A 16,261-nucleotide genomic window follows, 5' to 3' on the forward strand; every position below is an offset into this window, starting at 1 on the left:
AACATCAGCAGGGAGAGCCAACAGTTCCCAGGGCCGGGAACAGCCCCCATGGGCAAGGAGAGCTACACAACCTCCAGGTCAGCCTCTGACAAGGCACTTTTTAGTGTTTCTCAACCCACGTTTTTTCAGGTTAGTAACTTCTCAGCAGTCTTTTTCTCACAAAAAAAAGGCCTCCCAGTAGTTAATTGATAAGCACTGCAAAGCATTGCATAGCTAAGTGCTGCCGTTGGTCAGCTTTGTTTTTTAACATCTCAGGGTTCTGAGTTTCCCTATCCCCTTCTCTAATCACTATCTCAAAAACAGCAATAACACTCAAAAGCCATGAAAATCCTTTACACTCCCCCTCCCAAAAAAAATCCACACCTGCTGGATGTAGTTCGTAGTTTTACCAACCCCTTTGTTTCTCTATTCCAGAGGAAGTTGATAGCCAGTACAGAAAACACAGCTGGCCTCATATATTCATGAAAACCACTAAAATTTGACCAGCAAAGGCACAGGTGAATAGTGTTTGCAAAGACCCCAGTAACTACATTTGCAGCTTATAGATGCAGGGGTAAGTAAAGCAATTTCTTATCACTCAAAATTCAAATGCCCAACATGCCACCTCTTTAAATCTCCATTTTGGCTGAGAGGAAAAAACAAACAAACAAAAAGCCAACCAACAAAAAAAAAAAAAAAAAAAAAAAGAAAAAAACCACCACAACCCGAAGCTGTGCTGAAACATTTAGCTTACAGTTCCCTCCAGAGTTTCTGCTGCTGAGGCCAACTTGGAAGCCCTGCTGCAAGGACTGGCAGAGCTGAGTGGCTCCCTTAACTTTTCACCAGGTAGCAGAAACTTCTCCCAGCAATTCCCAGCTTTACTGTGTTAAGTAAACTTCCCTGTCTGACCATCCAGCAGCCGCTCTGGCAATAACAGTCCCACCAGCCCAGACTACCACTGCTGGGACCCAAGCCCCTCTTGGTTTTTGTCAGTAATACATTGCACTAAGCATGTACAACAGCTTCTCTTGGGAAAGTGCTCCTGCTTATTATCAGTAATTAGTCCTAAGACTACCACAACTCCACTGATGTAAGAGCTCTATGACTTAGCCACGTCTTATGAGATAATCCCATTCCTGTTATTTAGGAATAAATAGGTGCTCTTGCAAAATCTGTAGTGTGGTTGCATTTGGTGGTGGGAAGTGACAAGTTCCTGGTTGTTCAGTTGTCAGCTACAGAAAAGTGCAGTTTGCCCAAGAAACAAGAGGATCTGTCAGCAGCAAAGGATCAGGAACCTGCATTTTGAAAATGCTGGGGACCTTCCCCCTAATGAGCACAGAATGGGGGACACATTGCAAGCATGTTGGGAAGGCTGTAACCCCGGAGTGGCTCAGCCAGTGGGGGAACGGGGAGGGACCTGCATTTCAGGCAAGGGATAAAAGAGGCTGTGACCTCTATCAAGTGGAGAGACCTCATTGGGGATTGTCCAGTGGACTCTCCCTTTTATTCGAATAAAAGTATCCTCTGTCTCTTGGATATTTTTGAGGCTCTTAATACAGAAACAAATATATTTTTCAGAACACTGTATGGACTGGTTTCTCTAATAGATATTTATAAAGCCAACAGATAAGCAGTAGTAAACCTGTCAGGGTCAGGTTTAATGCACTGTCTCCAGCATTTTATTGAGGCAGACCAGCTCTCTTTATTGTCAGCAGTATCTCAGCTGCTGCCTCCAAAGAAAATAGCTATAGATCTCCAGGCAGGGCAGCAAAATTCAGGGAGGTTTTCAACAGTTGTTGTCTATAATATTGTTGTCTATTCAGGGAGGTTTTCAGCAGCCCACCCAGTAAATTCCCCTTATCCTCACCTGCCTCTATATAAGACACAAAGCATCTCCAGTGCCATGGGAGCTCCACAAAATACTCTCACTATTGACAATACAAAATTTTAGCCTTATTTTACCAAATCTCCACCTTAACCTAAATGCTATAAAAGGATTGACAAGCATTGTCACTTCCTCCCCAGGTAACTGGAACACTGACTTTAGAACGTCTCACCTGGCACCTAAAGACATCCCACAGCTGAAACACAAATACAGGGCTCCTGGAGGATGCAGAGCCCAGCTCATGCTGCCTGCATCTGAATGAAAAAAAAAATAAAAAAGAGAAATCATTGCCCACAGATAATCCCAGCATGGAATAAAAATTATGTCTGATAATTTTAAATTAAAATAATTGCAGGTCAAAAGCTAAAAGTCCCATGGGGAGTAGCCATCTCTGCCATGAATTTTGCAGGTCATCATCCAGAACCATTCTAGGGTTTATCACCCCATGCTGGTGAGGTATGAACACCCTCACTAAGAATGGGGACACAGCAGTGCCAGAAAGTGCAAGGGGACCTGGGATGGTCCAGGGCCTCCCCACTGCAGGCAGGGAAAATACAGCAGATGCTATCTCTGCCCAAAAACCCCAGCCATTCTGTGTGTTTAAGAAAGCTGCAAGATAAATTTGCCACGTTTGAGACAGATGGGGTGCACAAGCCTGAATGGCTGTTAACACATTTCGGAAAAAAATGTGCCAGTGGTAGAATTCAACGCTGTCTGTTGGTGGTGACTTTAGCTCCTGCTAAAGGAAAGGTAGGGAAAGAGAAAAAAAACCCTGAAGCAAGAGAAGAATCTTGGAAAGGTCACTGGAACCAGACAAACTGAGGGACACAGAGCCAAAATAGGACCGGAATTCAGGACACTGGCCACAAACAAACAGGATACTCCTATTGAGGCATGGAAGAAATATAACTTGGAGCAGATGCTATGGACCACTGCATCAGCCTGCAGACTGGGAGGGTATTTGGCAGTACTCTGTAGTAAGGGGTGTGGTGTGCTACTTGTACTCCAAGAGGAAAGCCCCAATTCACGTCCCAAGAAAAGCAGACCAAACCAATACCAACCAAAATGCAACAGCTCGAGTTTTCTGTACCAAATGATAAGGCCACTTTAGTGCAAAAACTGAATTCAGTTTTCCACTTTATTAAGAGTCACATGGGATACCTGCAGTGGCCTTGCACGGAGATCCTGCATTGGGATTTAAGGATAACATAGGTGATGTTAAGGGAGCCCTTCTGCAATTCTCAGGCTCTACTTTACTGTGATGAAATCAGCAATTTCTACTACCAGCCCATTATTCTGGTGTTCTACATAGCAACAAACTCTTCTTTTTGTTAAACTTCTTTTATTTCTACACACTTTTCTTTAAGGGAGAACTCCCAGTTCCTTTCAAATGCATTCCTCCTCTTCAGCCTGGTTCTCTCTCCCTGCCCTTTCTTTAACTGATTGTCTATTCTGCCTGGGGTTCTATGCCCTGGTAGCTACTTCCATTTAGACAAAGCTATGAATAACTGAGGACTAAAAGTGGAACCTTCCTTTCCTGCTTGGCAAAAACGTTTTGCATTATAAATACCTCTTGATTCTCTTCTTGGTGGCTGTCCTGCTGACTGCTCCAAAGTGCAGAACAGCTGCTTTTGTACTGGTAAGTACCAGGTGAGGAGAAAGGCTTGAAGCAAAAATCAAGGGCATACTCAGGATATCTGTGTCTCTCCTATTTTCCTAGAGGCACACCAACTTTCGTGGACCAAACAATTAATCATTTTACTTCTCCAGGCAGAGTTTTAATGGTGTTAAAACACTGGTGCTTAATAGTGTTAAAACAGTCATGCTCCAAGTGGATGTGAAAGCTGAGGCTGTGACAAAGCCAGGCTTGGTAACAGCCTCCTAAAGGGCACCACCATTCTGGGGGAGAGACCTGGAGCCTCCTTGCTTCAAATGTTGGAGTACCAATGTTGAAAATGGACCTAAAAAGCTTTCAGGCAGGGTAAGGAGAAGTTGCCAACTCCAGCTGATTAAATGCCAGTGTGTGGTTCCAGTCAATGGGCTGAATTCTGCAGGAGCCCTGACTGAGGAGGAGTGCAGGGGAAATGCAGCACTGGACACTTGCCTACTTCTCCCACTGCACAATTCAGCTGAAAAGGCCACTGAACAAAGGATAGCCAGCCCTAAAAGGAATACATTTTACATTCCCCAAGGGTACCTCTCCTTCAAGGCCTGCATGAAGGTCTAACACAAGTTAAGGCTTTGCAGTTATATTCCTTTCAGGTATGAACAAGCAAATGCTACGCTTGGGTCAAACTTAGAAACTGCCATTAGCACTAACTTTACGTATGTCAGCTCCAAGATTTCAGAGACAGCTCGAGCTAAGATGCTGAAAACCTTCAGGTTGTTTCAGAAGCACCTCACAGCCTGTGTGAGCTGTTGGGCTTTAATTAGACTGAAAAACCCTGTTATATGCGTTTTGATTAGTTTTAAGGATAACTGTAATTTAATCAAAAGATATGTATGGGCCATGGTTTTGGTTTCATTTGTTAAACACCACAAAGGAAAGAGAAGTGCTTGTGCGAGCTGCCCAGCTCTCCAATGATAATTCCAAACTCATCAAAATGCAGCCCTTGACCCAGACAAACAGTAACTATTGCTTTGATGCCTGGATTGCTCTTTTTCCATTTTACTGCTTGTAAATACAGAAAAACCTTCCAGAAGAGTTTTTACAAGGAGATGAGTTCTTTTCACTTAAGACAGCTTTCCTGCCTGGAAAAAGTTTTCTCCTCCTGAATTCCAGAGGAGCTGGCACAAGAGAAGGTAAGTTCTTGCAGGCATGTTTGAAGGCCCCGAAGCAGGGGGGCTGGGGATGATAAAAGCCCTAAGAACAGAAGGCGTGTCTTTCTTAGGTCCAGTGCAGCTCTTGTACAAGGATATTGTTCTCAACTTTTGGAAATAAATTCACCAAAATCTTTCCACTGCCTGGTATTTTGGGGGTATGTGTGCATATAACCTTTACACTGCTGTCATTTTCCTCACACAGACCACAAAACAGTTTAACTGATAAAAAGCCATTATGATATGTCTCTTACTTAATTTTTAAATTACGGTTTTGATATTCAAGTTTAGTAAAAATCAGATTTAAAAGAGAAAAAAAGCAGACAGCCTGAGGCCATGCTGTTTATTCACAAGAACATTGTTTTTCTTTATGAAGAAAGTTGTACAACTCAGTATTAATAACTATTACTTCAGCCCATGGCAAAAACTGTACTGTAATGGGTTATTCTGGATTTTTGTTACACGCTAAGGAGAGCAGTGTGCTGCTGGAAGCGGGCTGGGCTTTGATAACCAAAGCTGCCTACCCTCCTGAGCATCACATGGCACAGGTGAAAAATACTGCTTTTTTGGGGGGGAATTTTCCAGATGGGATTTAAAAGGAAAACAAAACAAAAACCAAGAAACATAAATACAAACAAACAAACAAAACAAAAACAAACAGTAAAGAACTTGGAATAAAACTTGGAAAGAGGATAGGGAGTGCCTGAGCTCAGCATTTTGTGGCATAGGCAGAGGAGGAAGGAGGAAGATGCTCCACCAACCTGAGCTGGAGATGAAACGCACACTGGGTGACCTGAGAAGTGTCTCAGGAGATGCACCATCCACAGGTCAGACCACAATGAGATGTAAACAGAGCAAGACCTATCGCAAGGCTGTCTGATGCTCCATGAGGGCCCAGCCTGCTCTGCTTTCCATCAGTATTTTGAAACCACACTTAAGTATTCAAACTAGAATTCTACTATATTCAGTGAAGGACCATTGCTTTTATAGACTTACATTGTAGCATAACACTGTTTTCTGCTTGAAGAGAAATCCAATACAAAATCCCAAAGGTTTTTCATTGCTACTGAAAGTGATGTTTTTCAGGAATTAATCCTTCCTACCCACAAATATACATGAACAGGTATTGGGGAAGCCCAAGGGCATATCCTAGACAAGACATCAGTATTTGGGTATTAGAGTATTTGAGAACAAAAGGTTCATATTGCCCAAAGCCCAGCTTGTCAGCACTTTCTTTGTAGCTATTCCTGGTTTGTTTCTGGCTTTTCCTTTAAGAAGTAACTTTGCAAAAATTGGTACTTTGGCACAGTACCTATTAGACAGCTCCCATCTGCTGGCCCAATTTATATCCACTGAATCTGCCAACAAAATCAAGTTTTTATTTCTAGCCACACTGCAAAGCTTATAAAGTTGTGGGAAAATGGGCTACACTCAGTTTCTCCTTATATTTCGTCAACCATAAAGTTTGTGCTGACACTAATCCCCACCAGCAACAGGCACATCCAGGGCAGCAATGACATCCGGGGCAGGAGGCCCCTTCAGATACACTGCACAATACACAGGTGGACTTATTTTCTCAGCTCAAGGTCAAAGTAAGCGTAGAGACAGCCAGAGGAAAATGTGCATATACAGCAGGTATTTTACACTTCATATTCTAGATGAAATTTACCCTCAAATGATGTGCTGACTTCAATCACAAATTACACTAAGTTGCTTTTAGAGGAAGTCTACATTTGGGGATGGCAAGAAGGATGAAAAGTGCAAACAAAGACAGCAGAGCAGTAACAGGGGATGAAATGTCTGATATTAAAGGCGGCTCTCTATCAACCCCATTGTTAAGGAAACATCCCTGTCTGACCATCCAGGAGCCGCTCTGGCAGTCACTCTCACACCACCTGAGCTGGAACCAAGGCCCCTTCGCAGCTGCTCCCCCCACACTCACACAGTCAGACCAGGTTTCCTCACCGGCTCCACACCAGGTTTCCCAGAGCAGAGTCTCAGATGTCCATATCCTTAAGATAATTTAATAATGCTGCAATAACTAAATAACAAAATAACAGCTTGAGCTGGTTCCTCCAAGGAGGGACCCGGAACAAAGTAACCCCTGGGCTTTTACCCCCTCACAGTCTAAGCATTGGAAAAGTCTGGGGGTTGTCAGCTCCTGCTGTGTCTCTGAGTGTCTGGTCCTGTGGCCAGTGCCACAGGTCCCCAGGCCCTTTTTTGTGCACAGAATCAGCAGTTCATGGCCTCTTGCCTTGGGCTACGGACCCGCCAGAGCTCAACCTGCAGCTCCACTGCAGCTACTTGCACTGAATGGATTCTTTAACACCCATTCCCATTGTACAGCCCCAGTCTTTTATTGCCTCCACTGCCCAAAAGAGGCACTCGTCTCCCTCAAAACGAGCCAAGCTGAGGAAGCCAGGACAGCAGAAAATTAGGAATTTATGTATCAGATGGGATTCCAGTGAAACACACCTCCCCATATGGCATTTTTCTTTTGTCTGAGGCAGTTCTCAGCCACATCAGCTCCCCTGACACGTTTCACTGTGCAGCTATTCAAACATGCATGTGTGCATAAGGAAGGAGACAGCAGAGAGACAGGGTTACCCCCTGACAAGAGGGTGACCCCAGCTGGGTGACACCCCGCTGACAAGTGATGGGAAACGGCAGTGAAGGAGCACGATTCCTCCTTCACTTTAAACCAAGGAAATGGGGATTTTTTTTTTTTAGAAGATTCTTCAATATATAACACTATTCATTTCTTAATTCTAAAACTCAAAGCTAGATCCTCACGAAACTGTGCTTTTTGCCAGTTACAGCCTCACCCCCAGTTTTCCATATTTCTTCAATTCCGGAGCATGAGAAGGAAGGCTATGCAGAGCCATGGGACAGTATTTAAGACTACTGAACACATTTAGAAAGCTTTTGGTATACGAGCAAGACAACACATTCAAAACCAAAAAACCCCCCAAAAAACCCCAAAAACTCAACAAATACCACCCCACCCCTCCAAACCAACTTACGATGAAGCAGTAAGGCAATTCCTGCAGGCTTTCAGAATTCAGGACCTGATGGTGGATGCAAAACAGCTTGTAATCAACAACATACACAGCCTCTAGTGGTCCTGTTAAATGTTTTCCAGGATAAATTTAAAGGATTATGGGGATTTTAGATACAGATGCCCTGCATAGAGAATTTAATTCATTTACTCAAAACTTTATGTAAAATATGAGTGCTATGCTCTATACCCCAAAGTAAATGCAGGCATAGTGCTTAAGTACCCCTTATCTGAAAATAACTATTAATTGTCACCAAACATTCCAATGCAATTACAACCATGATGCCCATCAGTTGTTTAATTTCATTTTCATTCACAGCTGTGAAGCAACAAGTGAAAGGACAAGGAGAAAAATCAAGTCAGCCCCAAAACCCTTAAGCTGCAGTTTTCACGACTTTCAATCAAACATTAAAGAGAACTTGCAGGTTTGATCCTTCTGGAGGAAAATTGCCATTTTCTACGTGTTCATTGAGCCCTGACTTGTCTCAAATTTATGATTATTTTTCCCTGTGTCCCAATTAGAGGGATGGCTTTGTCTTCTCCAATACTCTTTTCATTCAGAGAAGTACCTCCTACAAGGAGAGAGGGGTTTTGTTCAAAAAACAAGTTATGTACTGGGGGCTTTACGGCGTACAGATTTATTTTTTTTAATTTTATAGAGATGACTCTCGTATACAAGCAGCTATTCTCAACAAAAAATGGCAATGGATGCTGTCACCAAAATATGATGGTAAAGCAAACCTGGTAAATCCAATGGAAATATCCATTATAGAGTGCATAAAAAAGAGGAGAAAGACAGAGAGAAAGAGGGAGAGAGAGGGAGAGAGAGAGAAGGAGGGAGAGAAGGAGGGAGAGAAAGAGGGAGAGAAAGGGGGAGAGAAAGGGGGAGAGAAAGGGGGAGAGAAAGGGGGAGAGAAAGGGGGAGAGAAAGGGGGAGAGAAAGGGGGAGAGAAAGGGGGAGAGAAAGGGGGAGAGAAAGGGGGAGAGAAAGGGGGAGAGAAAGGGGGAGAGAAAGGGGGAGAGAAAGGGGGAGAGAAAGGGGGAGAGAAAGGGGGAGAGAAAGGGGGAGAGAAAGGGGGAGAGAAAGGGGGAGAGAAAGGGGGAGAGAAAGGGGGAGAGAAAGGGGGAGAGAAAGGGGGAGAGAAAGGGGGAGAGAAAGGGGGAGAGAAAGGGGGAGAGAAAGGGGGAGAGAAAGGGGGAGAGAAAGGGGGAGAGAAAGGGGGAGAGAAAGGGGGAGAGAAAGGGGGAGAGAAAGGGGGAGAGAAAGGGGGAGAGAAAGGGGGAGAGAAAGAGGGAGAGAAAGAGGGAGAGAAAGGGGGAGAGAAAGAGGGAGAGAGAGTGCACGTATATTCAGGAAAACTTTTTCTCAACAATCTTCCTGTATTAAAAAGAAACCAATTATACTTGCAAGTCACTTGCAGAAAATTTTAATAATTTGCCAAATATACAGCTATTAGAATGACCCCAAATATCACTTCTTAAGTTACAAAAGTTGGTAGATAGCATAGTACAATGTTCTATAAAATAAACACAGGTAATATTAACAATACCTCCTATAGTCCAAGAAGGGCAGAAAACAGCAAATGAAATTACAAACATATACAGATTAGAGAAGATTGAGGGTGGCTTTAGACTCTTGAATCAAAGAAACTGAGACCAGACTAGACTAGATACATTCACCCATCAAGCATGTAGAATTTTAAGAGTTTAAAAACAATTAACAACACAGCATCAGGTGCAGTTTCACATGCTTTCATCTACTTTCCAGTACAGTTCCCAGAGGATTAAAGTGCCTTTGTGCACTCTAGTTTCATTTAGAACCAGATGCGACACACATTGTATTTGGAAGTTACTTCACAGGTCACTTTTTAAAAAAAAATAAAGTAACTATTTGAACCAATGTCCACAATTCAAACTAAGGCGGTTTTGAAATACCTTTGTTCTGACCATCTGCTACTAAATGTCATGTAACAAACTCCAAATCCACAGGGCCCACGTCCACTAAATGAGACCAGAGTAAAAGAGACTTACTCAAACATGTTTTCTGCTGTACAACCTTTAGCTTTGTTAATTTTCCCCTTTCAAACACATTTGCCCTTTGGATGATAATCTTCTTCTGCAGCATCCATTACACATTGCTGTGAATGTGAAGGATAGGCAGGATTTGGCCTGTGGCTATGGAGACGAATGCACTTGCCAGATCACATCCTACTGTGTAACCCAAGCAATATGCACAGCATATTCTCCCTGCAAGACACCTGCTCAGTCCTTAGGAACTCTCCCCATTCCCCGCTCCAAAGCTCAACACTACCTGCAGGAAGGGAAGGAAAACTCCATGCAGTTCCACTGTCACTCACCTTGCCCTCAAAATGTCCTCTTCAAACCCCAGGTAAAGATGTTTCGAAGCATCCCCACCAGCAGCCACTCCTCCTCTTTCAGAGGAGTGTGCATTCACGCAGTATCTGAGGCATTTTAACGGTGTTTTGAAATATGGGCACTTTAAGAGCAGTTATGGGGCATAAGCTCTTCAGGAAATAAGAATTTCCATTAAAATATTCCACCGTGATGCTACAGAAGGTAGAAGGGCAAGGGCAAAGAAGGCACTCAGGAGGAAAGCTCACTTGAGGAAAGAAAAAAACCCCAGAAGAAATGAGGAGGATGAACAGGTATTCATAACTTTAAACAGCAGATGTGGATGCTTCCTACATTTGACAGTTCTTCACATCATGAAGTGAGCAAGTAATTCCAATGATTTTAGGTTCAGGCTGTCAACACCCCTGCACACCTGACATGGCCAGCGTAGGTGATGCCTTCCCTTCACCACTGCTGCTGCTGTTACACCTGAAAAGGCCCATTTTAAACTCTGCACAATCAGGAGCTCTATGCAGGGGAGGAAGTTTTACAGGGTCTCTAGGTGTGTAACATATTAACATTACTTAAAATATCATGTGCACTGAAATATTTCAAGAACATATGCACTCTGTTAATCAAATTACTGGAAATTAGTGATTTCCTAATCTACTGAGTACTTTAAAAGTTCTCCATAAAATTGTGAGGTTGTGGAAAAGAACACTGGCTATGCATTACAGTAGAAAAAAAAAACCAGTACAAGTTTCATGAGAATCACAACTACAGGCAAAGTCTCCAGTTTAGTTCATAAAACAAATTGATTAAAATATTTTAAACATTTCATAGCGATATAATAAATTCCAATGTAATTTTGCAACAAATTTCACCCATATCCAAAAATACCATATATGTATATACTTTTTTATAAAACTTTATACAAATCAAGCTCTCCTTAAGTAAGCCTATACACACTTCTCACGTCACCTAGGTAGAAAGGCTTCAAAAGCATATATTCTCAGAGTCCAAGAGTGACAATGCTGCATGAGTCTTCCCTTTTGACAGTCAGCTTTGCTAAACCCAAGTCTTATTGCTTAAAATCAAATGACAGGTTTCCTCAGCATCCCCAGCACCCAGCTACACCACACCAGTCCAGGGCAGGGACCAACCCTCCATTTTATGGGACAGAAACACCTACAAGCCTTGTTACCATTCCCATGAAGATTTCCACACAACGGTTGCCTGTCCTGTATACTTCAGCCAGAGAACAAAAGGGGCATTGCTGTCAGGAAGGGAGATTGATGGCAGTGTACCAGCTCAGTGACCAGTCTCCCTCTTCATCATCTGATTAATTCCATATTCTGTTGAATGATTTCTGTGAATACATCTCCAACTGTAACTGAAAACAATCGGATCAGATACAAGACACCAGAGCCACCAAGTCTAAAATGTGCAACAACAATGTCAATATAAGGGCTTTGCAGGCTTAAGACTCACAGCTGGTACTATGCTCCAACACCTCTACAGTAAGCTTTATTTACAGAACTTCCAACAAAAAATACTATTGTCTCTCAAGCTACATTTTAAATTAACAGAAATACATTCGTAATAACTACCGGTACAAACACCATGATAAAATTATTTTTTTATTCAAAATATTCTGACAGGTTGACAATATTCCAGGTGCATTACAAACACTGCCATAGCCAACAAAACAATCCATAATTAAAGAGCATTCAAACACTGAGGAAGTATATCTTAAAGCAGAGACAGGACAGTGAGTGATACCAAGAGCATACAGATAATTTTCTAATAACTGACTTCTTTGAGGCAAATGTCTGATTTCTCTGGCATAAAATGGATTAAAATCCAGAAGAGATGAATTACTGAGGACAAAAATTATGGTGTTGCCCATATTTTCTATAAAACCTTGTAAATTTATCATACAAGGCCACTTAAGCCGGGAGTACTCTAGTGTTATGGAACAGAACAACGAAATCATAACAGAGAAATCAGCGTCAAAGCAAACAAACCCACAAACTCTTTCTAGAATATGGCTTAAATTAATTCACAGAGATTTGGAAATACACTATAACTATATGGTGCAAGAGAAATACCAGGTAGAAAAAAAAAAGTCCCTTTCTTTCTTGTACCTTCCCCTCAGCCTTCACCGTAATTCACATGAAATTGTCAACAAAATGATACTGCCCCTCCTCTGCAAGCCCCTTTTCCCACACTTCAAAAACATTGTTACTAATAGTTGGTTTCATTCTTGAACGCTTTGGCCAATATGAGCTCTGAAGTTAAAACAATGTAGTTCTACACACAGTAATACCCTGTTTCTTCAATCAACCCAAGTTCTCAGATAAAATTTCAGCTTTACTTAAAACAGCATATTTGCTTGAAAAACTATGTGTTTCTTTCTCATATAGATAACAGGTGTGAAATGAAGAACTTGCCAAGACAGGTACACAGTTGAGTGCACACTGCAGAACGTTGTACAGAGAGAGCAGCAAGGTCACAGGGTCACGGTAAGCCCACATGGAAAAGACATACGTTTCCAAGGACCATTCTAAAACGTTTTCATCCTGGGGCTTTGCTTTAAGCATTAAAATCTTGCTCTACAGATGGCAAGGCTTGGCCGTCTCCACTTTTCAAACAGCTCACTGTATACACACGGCAGCACAGCATACGGAAGAGATACAACCAAAAATGCTTTGGATACATCATCCTGACCTCAAGTATTCCATAAAACAGCTCGATTTTTTTTCCCATGAAGAAGAAAGAAACGGGACAACTTTCAAATTGCGCAGCTTGCCTGTGTGTCATTAGAAGAAACCAGTGGCAGCTGTAGCCCAGGGTGGGAGAGCCCCAGCTCCACTAGCACAAGTGGTGGCACAGCTGGTGGCTCAGCTGGTGGCTCCAGGGCCCAACGATCTCCACAGGAGAGTCCTTTGCCTGTACTGCTCATGGCTCCAATCCGTGCTCCCCAGCAGCAGAAGCCTGAAATGCCTGTTGCAAAAACGCAAGCGGCCGGTGGCCAGCAGAGATCTCTGTGCGCTCACTGAGAACGCTCTGTTCCTCTACTCCATTAGTTTGCTTTTTGAACCAATGTTTTTGGAGAAGCGCCATGAAAACAACAGAGCGAGGCATTTCCCTTAATCACAGCATCAGACACTCCGTTAACAGACTGACTTAATCTTCTAAACCAAATTACTTGCTGGAACGTTTTGCATTTGCATACTTTTGCTCTCTCTTAGGAACTAACAGTTTCTCTAGAAATTGTGCAGTTTAAGCCTGTTATGGTATTTTACTCCAGCATTTTCTTAGCACCTCAACACAAATTATGTGGTTGATCATCAGTGGTGAACATTGACTACAGACACCCACAGTGGGGGAAGAAAAGGCCCCCATGAGAGCTGAAAGAACAGCAATATCTTCCCGTGACACGGAAAAGCACTTTTCGATGCTTCAAGCAAGACTGCTGACTCAGCATGGGATTTCTCTCCAAGCAGGGTTACTCCAGTTATTCAAATACAGTAAACACAAAGGCAGTGCTGAGGACATTGATCCTGCACCTACCTTACAGCTTTCAGTCTATTTTCTACAGATTTGTTAATGGAGATGCGGCTCAGTGTCAAGGCTAAGTGGGCAAATGTCATCTATGCTAAAGTCATTATAGGAACTAACATAACCCTTGCTTCTGGTTGTCCTTGGATTTAAGACAACCACATACACTTCATTCTATTCATTTACCTATCCTGCTTTATATCTCAAGTATCTTCATCCTTTCATACTCCCTAATTAACTATCAATTATTTTCCTGAGTGAAATTATAAAAAGTTAAACCCTTCTACCAAAAGTACAAAGACAAATAAAATATAGAACAATACAAACCCAGTATACAGCATTACAAGTGCAGAAATTCTTCATGTTGTTGCTCTTTTATCATTGGCCCCGATAAAAAACATAGCAAAGAATTTAGTTATCCAAAATACTTTGAAGTACTGTGATTAGATTTTTCAGACCATAAATGTAGCCCTCATCCTTTGCGTTGCTAGGAAACACGTGAGCAAAATCGATCATTCGGACTTCAACGTTTGCACTTTCCTTGGTCTCTGCTGGCATGTGATAGAAAACTTTTTCCAGTTGGGGTAGAACGTTTCCGTTCAGGTGCTCCTGTGCAATGCACGTGCTGCTTTTCCACACGTTGTCTTGCTCCAAGTTTTCAACTTTCAGTGAGAGCTGACTGTGGTGCCTCTTCGAGCATGACTTTTTGTGAAGTGCATAAAATTTGGACAAGCCTTTACTTACAGAGGCTTCAATTTTTCCATTCTCTGTAGAATTTATTACATGAATATTATTATTACACTCCAGTACATCTCCACCTGATAACAGGCCTTTGGGCATTCCTCTCTTCTCCACCAAGGTGACATCACTCAACCTCACAGTTGTTGCCTGACACGAACCTTCATAGACAAAAAGCAATGAGCTTGCATAAAAGTTGAGTTGCGTCTGGCCCTCAAACCACTCCAAAATCTTTTCAATCTTCTGAATGCTGGCAGCTACCACGTCTTTCCTCAAGCAGTACCCACTGTGGAAAAACTTTGAGATGCCTGCAAGAAATAAGATACATTTTGGGATTATTTTCATCTCCGAAAGGAAAACAAACAATCTTCATAGTTCTTATTTGAAGGAACAGACAGCACTCAGGTGGTTTCCTTTCAGGCAATTATTAACTAAACCTAAAGTGGACCAAGGAATTCTGATACCGTCAGTCACCTCACCTGCTGTATACTATTACTTACAATCCAAGCCCAAGCAGTAGAACTAAATGTATCAAGCAAACAGTAAAAGAACGTGGTTCCTGCTCCCCAAGTAATTTATTAAGTGCCTGGACAGTTTTGGGCAAATGTTAAATCCATTAAATTTTCCACAGATAAACAGTCTCAAGCAGCTTGTTATCATGGGTGTGTTGGTGTGTGCACCCTTCTGTCCTTTGCTGGGGGACAGATGAACAGGTGTCAACTAATAAGTAGTTTGCATTAGTTATCACCAAACAGCCCTATGGTGGCAGCATTTTTATTTATGGTTAATGCAGAGCAACATGTGGACTGACTTCCACTGAGAAGGTCCCTTGAACTGAAAGATGCACTGGTAGCAGCTTTCTAATATAAAAGACACTTAGATATTCACAGAAGACAACTAGAGATAAAAAAAAATATATTATAAAAGCATTTAATACTTTTAAAAGGTTTCTATTTCATTATAGTTTCAAAGCTGCAAAAAAAAATTGAATTCTACAACTATCACCTCCTTATTAGTAGTAAAAGAGACGTGAGGAGGAAATTCCTATAGTCTGCACTACTGTTACAGCCAACTGCACTCTTAATTTCAGATTGACAGGTAGCTCAAATTATACAGGGAACAGCTAAAGACCCACCTGGCATGAGGACAAAAAAGGACTTCTAAAATGGGAACACAAGGACTACTTTTTCCATACAGTTCTGTAAGTAAGTAAATAAATGAAAAATATCCAAGTGCACTGAATTCTGACATCTGAATTCCCTTACCGTCCTTTACTGTTTCCTTGGTCAAGCTCCTTCCATAGTGTTGGTTTTGTGTCTCGTAGCTGTCTGAAGAGACATGGTACACCTGAAAGAGGCAAGGAGGAGGCCCCATAGGTATTTTGAAACATCAGTATTTCTGCAGAGCAAGAGAGACTCACAGACAGGCCACAAAACCCTGGGCACCGTTTAGCCCTCGCAGTTTTTAAGTTTCTTGCAGTGGCCAGCACTGCCCTCTAGTGCTCTCCAAAACCCTCTCTTCAGCCCTTGGGCTCCAAGCTACAGCAATGTAACCATCACAGGGAACTGTTTTTATATGGCCCCTGCCTTGCAAATCAAAGATGAGACCTGAATCTATCACACTCCCACACGTGTTACTGGGGATGTTAAATCAGTAAGACATAACAAGCAAAAATTTCAACACAATTATTTTGAGTTCTTAGAACTATAAAACTATTAGCACAAGAGCGAAACAGAATTACCACCAAGGCCCAGCTTGCAAAACCCATCCAGAATTGTAATTGTCAGCACAAATGAGGTCACACCGAATAAATGACAGCAGCTGAGCAAAAGCTGGGTTCCAGCTTTGACAGCAGTACATCAACT

The 16,261-nt window shown here is 42.2% G+C and overlaps 1 protein-coding gene across 2 annotated transcripts in view; it reads right to left on the minus strand.

Moving 5' to 3' along the window:
• Nucleotides 1-11,721: 11,721 nt before the first annotated feature.
• IPMK (inositol polyphosphate multikinase) overlaps nt 11,722-16,261 on the minus strand; it is a 38,374-nt gene continuing 33,834 nt past the window's right edge. For both annotated transcript variants that reach the window (XM_064662190.1, XM_064662191.1), the window contains exons 5-6: nt 15,662-15,743; nt 11,722-14,704 (exon numbers count right to left, since the gene is read on the minus strand). In XM_064662190.1, the coding sequence (XP_064518260.1) occupies nt 14,070-14,704; nt 15,662-15,743 (717 nt within the window). In that variant the 3' untranslated portion in view covers nt 11,722-14,069. The remainder of the gene's footprint in view (nt 14,705-15,661; nt 15,744-16,261) is intronic.

This window comes from Pseudopipra pipra, chromosome 8 (assembly GCF_036250125.1).
Source record: "Pseudopipra pipra isolate bDixPip1 chromosome 8, bDixPip1.hap1, whole genome shotgun sequence".
Lineage (NCBI taxonomy): Eukaryota > Metazoa > Chordata > Aves > Passeriformes > Pipridae > Pseudopipra > Pseudopipra pipra.